Here is a 2,491-nt window from a genome sequence, read left to right as displayed (position 1 = left end):
ATTCTAATTCTAGATAACCCTAACTCATATGGAATAGCTTTACAAAAGGAATTAAATAAATTAGATTTTTTACAGTAGCTGCTTCATCTAAAGAAAAAAGTAATTTTCAAAGTACGTAACCTTAACTTTTAATAGCTGAAATGTAACTGCTGATTCACATATAGATTCAAAAACTGTAATAAATTATATCAAGTGAAATAATCTACAGAGACCCAATATACAGATCCTATTCTGTTTGTCAGCCTCTCATGTACTAAATAATACTGAAATTTCAGATAGTGCAGGGAAAATTCTATAAATGTAGATATACAGTCAATTTAAATGGAAGGATAAAATGAACTATTTGGTGAGACTGAGGGCTTATAGAAGAAGTGTGTGGTAGTTGCTCAGTCATGCCTCACTCTTTGCGACCGCATAGAGCCCATCAGGCTCCTCAGTCTACAGAATTCTCCAGGCAAGAATACTGGAGTTGGTTGCCATTTCCTTTTCCAGGGGAACTTCCTGAACCAGGGATCAAACCTGGATCTCCCACACTGCAAGCAGATTCTTTACCACCTGAGCCACCAGGCACTATAAGTAATCTGAATGAAAAGAGAAATTAAAAAAAAAAAGCAGCAAGTGAATGATAAGAACCAATGATAAATTGAAATGCATAAATTTTTCTGTCAGACATTAATGCTGGAGGATCAGCATTAATGCTGAGTCCTTGTTTACTAAAGAAAACAAAGCATTGAAAAAGTCTATTTTGTACATTATGAAATGTATAACCAAAAAAAAAAAGGAAATTGGCATCAACTTAATCCCTACTATGAGCCTAAAATGTATGATTTGAAAGAAAGTACTGTAATATATTTGCATGAAACTAAAAAATAACAGCATCTTGAAAGAAGATTCTAAAAGATTCTGTAAAACATGTTTATGATATTTTGTCTCTATATTAAATCATAAATGGAGCAAAAATGAAAGAAACTCTATATCTGCCACTCTAAATTTATCACTCCAAAATCTGATCATATACAAATTAATGTTTCTAATTACTTCCAAGCCCAGTTGAATTTGAAATATGCTTTTAACAAATTTATTAATCTGCTGAGACCAACTAAAATTCTTTATTGCCTTTACTTCTTACACAAATTTATATCTTTGCTGTGAAATTAATAAATAGCCTACAGCAAGAAGAGTTTTACACTGATATCCTTGTTATATAAATTAATAATAATGAATCATCACACTAGAGTTGCTTTTTTGTTTTTGTTTTTTTAACACCTGAAGCTGAAGTGTTAACAAATGGAGCAGAACTGATAAACTTGGTGGGGAAAAGGCCCAACAAGTAGGTGTAGGCTTCAGATATTTTCAAATCACCAAGAATACAGCTGGCATCAAAAGGAAATCCAATGGTTACTAAATCTTACCAAGTTTTTAAAAAATGCAGAAAAAGATAAAGTGTTCCAAGTAAAAATATGCAGAAAATTATCCTGAGCTAACACTCTAAGAAGAAATGGAAAAGGAAGAATCTACTTATATGTAAACTAAAACTCTTGGAAATGTTTAAGTATTCACATTAATAACTATTTCAGTATTTCACACAGAAGATCCAATAATCTAGAAACAAAATTTAAAATAGAAAATATATATTTAAGCCTTTTAGAGTAAAAACAAATGTTTAAAATGGTATATCAAGAAGAAATCTCCTTTCATCAAGGATGTCACTTTGGCTTCTCCAGTAGAACAATTCTAGATGCAATACTAATATCCCTGGGCTATGGTAAATGATTTATCCTTAACAACATCAGATAGTATAACTCATTTAATCTATCTTATTCCATCTGATAGCCTTTCAGCCTAAATTAATCTTTATGCTAAAGCGACCCTCTGGGGTGGCAAGTTTTGCTCCCCTACAGAACCACCCATCTTCTGTCTTCCATCTAGATTCATGTAGCATTTCATTAGAGAAATGTTCAAAGTCACTGATCCTTAAGAAAACATAATGCTTCTGGAATATGGAGAAAAAGTCAACCAGAAGATTGTAACCTGCCTTCTCACTTTTCCCCATGCTAAGAACAAATAAAATGGATATTTTAGAATGTCACAGAATGAAGAAATTTTTCTAATAATTCCCCTCCTCAGGAAGTCTTCCTGCTTGGCAAAGGACAGCGAAGAGATTATATGTGGCAGGAGGTGATTAGACCTAGAAAAGGTAGAGCAGAAACATGTAATAGAGTTGCTGTTGGTTTACTTTTCGTGAAACCATGTCTGGACGCGGCAAAGGCGGCAAAGGTCTGGGGAAAGGCGGCGCTAAGCGCCACCGTAAGGTTCTGCGCGACAACATCCAGGGCATCACTAAACCTGCTATCCGCCGCCTGGCTCGTCGTGGTGGTGTGAAGCGCATCTCTGGGCTCATCTACGAAGAGACCCGCGGGGTCCTGAAAGTGTTTCTGGAGAACGTGATCCGGGACGCGGTCACCTACACCGAGCATGCCAAGCGGAAGAC

At 35.3% G+C, this 2,491-nt stretch overlaps 1 protein-coding gene across 1 annotated transcript; it reads left to right on the top strand.

Moving 5' to 3' along the window:
- Positions 1-2,226: 2,226 nt before the first annotated feature.
- On the top strand, positions 2,227-2,489 carry LOC104999203 (histone H4-like; the record flags this gene model as incomplete). Its single annotated transcript, XM_010854710.1, has 1 exon — positions 2,227-2,489. A coding segment is annotated over exon 1 (240 nt), but the record flags the coding sequence as incomplete, so codon positions are not given.
- Positions 2,490-2,491: the final 2 nt, after the last annotated feature.

Source organism: Bison bison, unplaced genomic scaffold (genome assembly GCF_000754665.1).
Source record: "Bison bison bison isolate TAMUID 2011002044 unplaced genomic scaffold, Bison_UMD1.0 scf7180017864347, whole genome shotgun sequence".
Taxonomy (NCBI): Eukaryota; Metazoa; Chordata; class Mammalia; order Artiodactyla; family Bovidae; genus Bison; species Bison bison.
The sequence above is the reverse complement of the archived record's forward strand: the minus strand, read 5'-3'. Positions and strand labels throughout refer to the sequence as shown.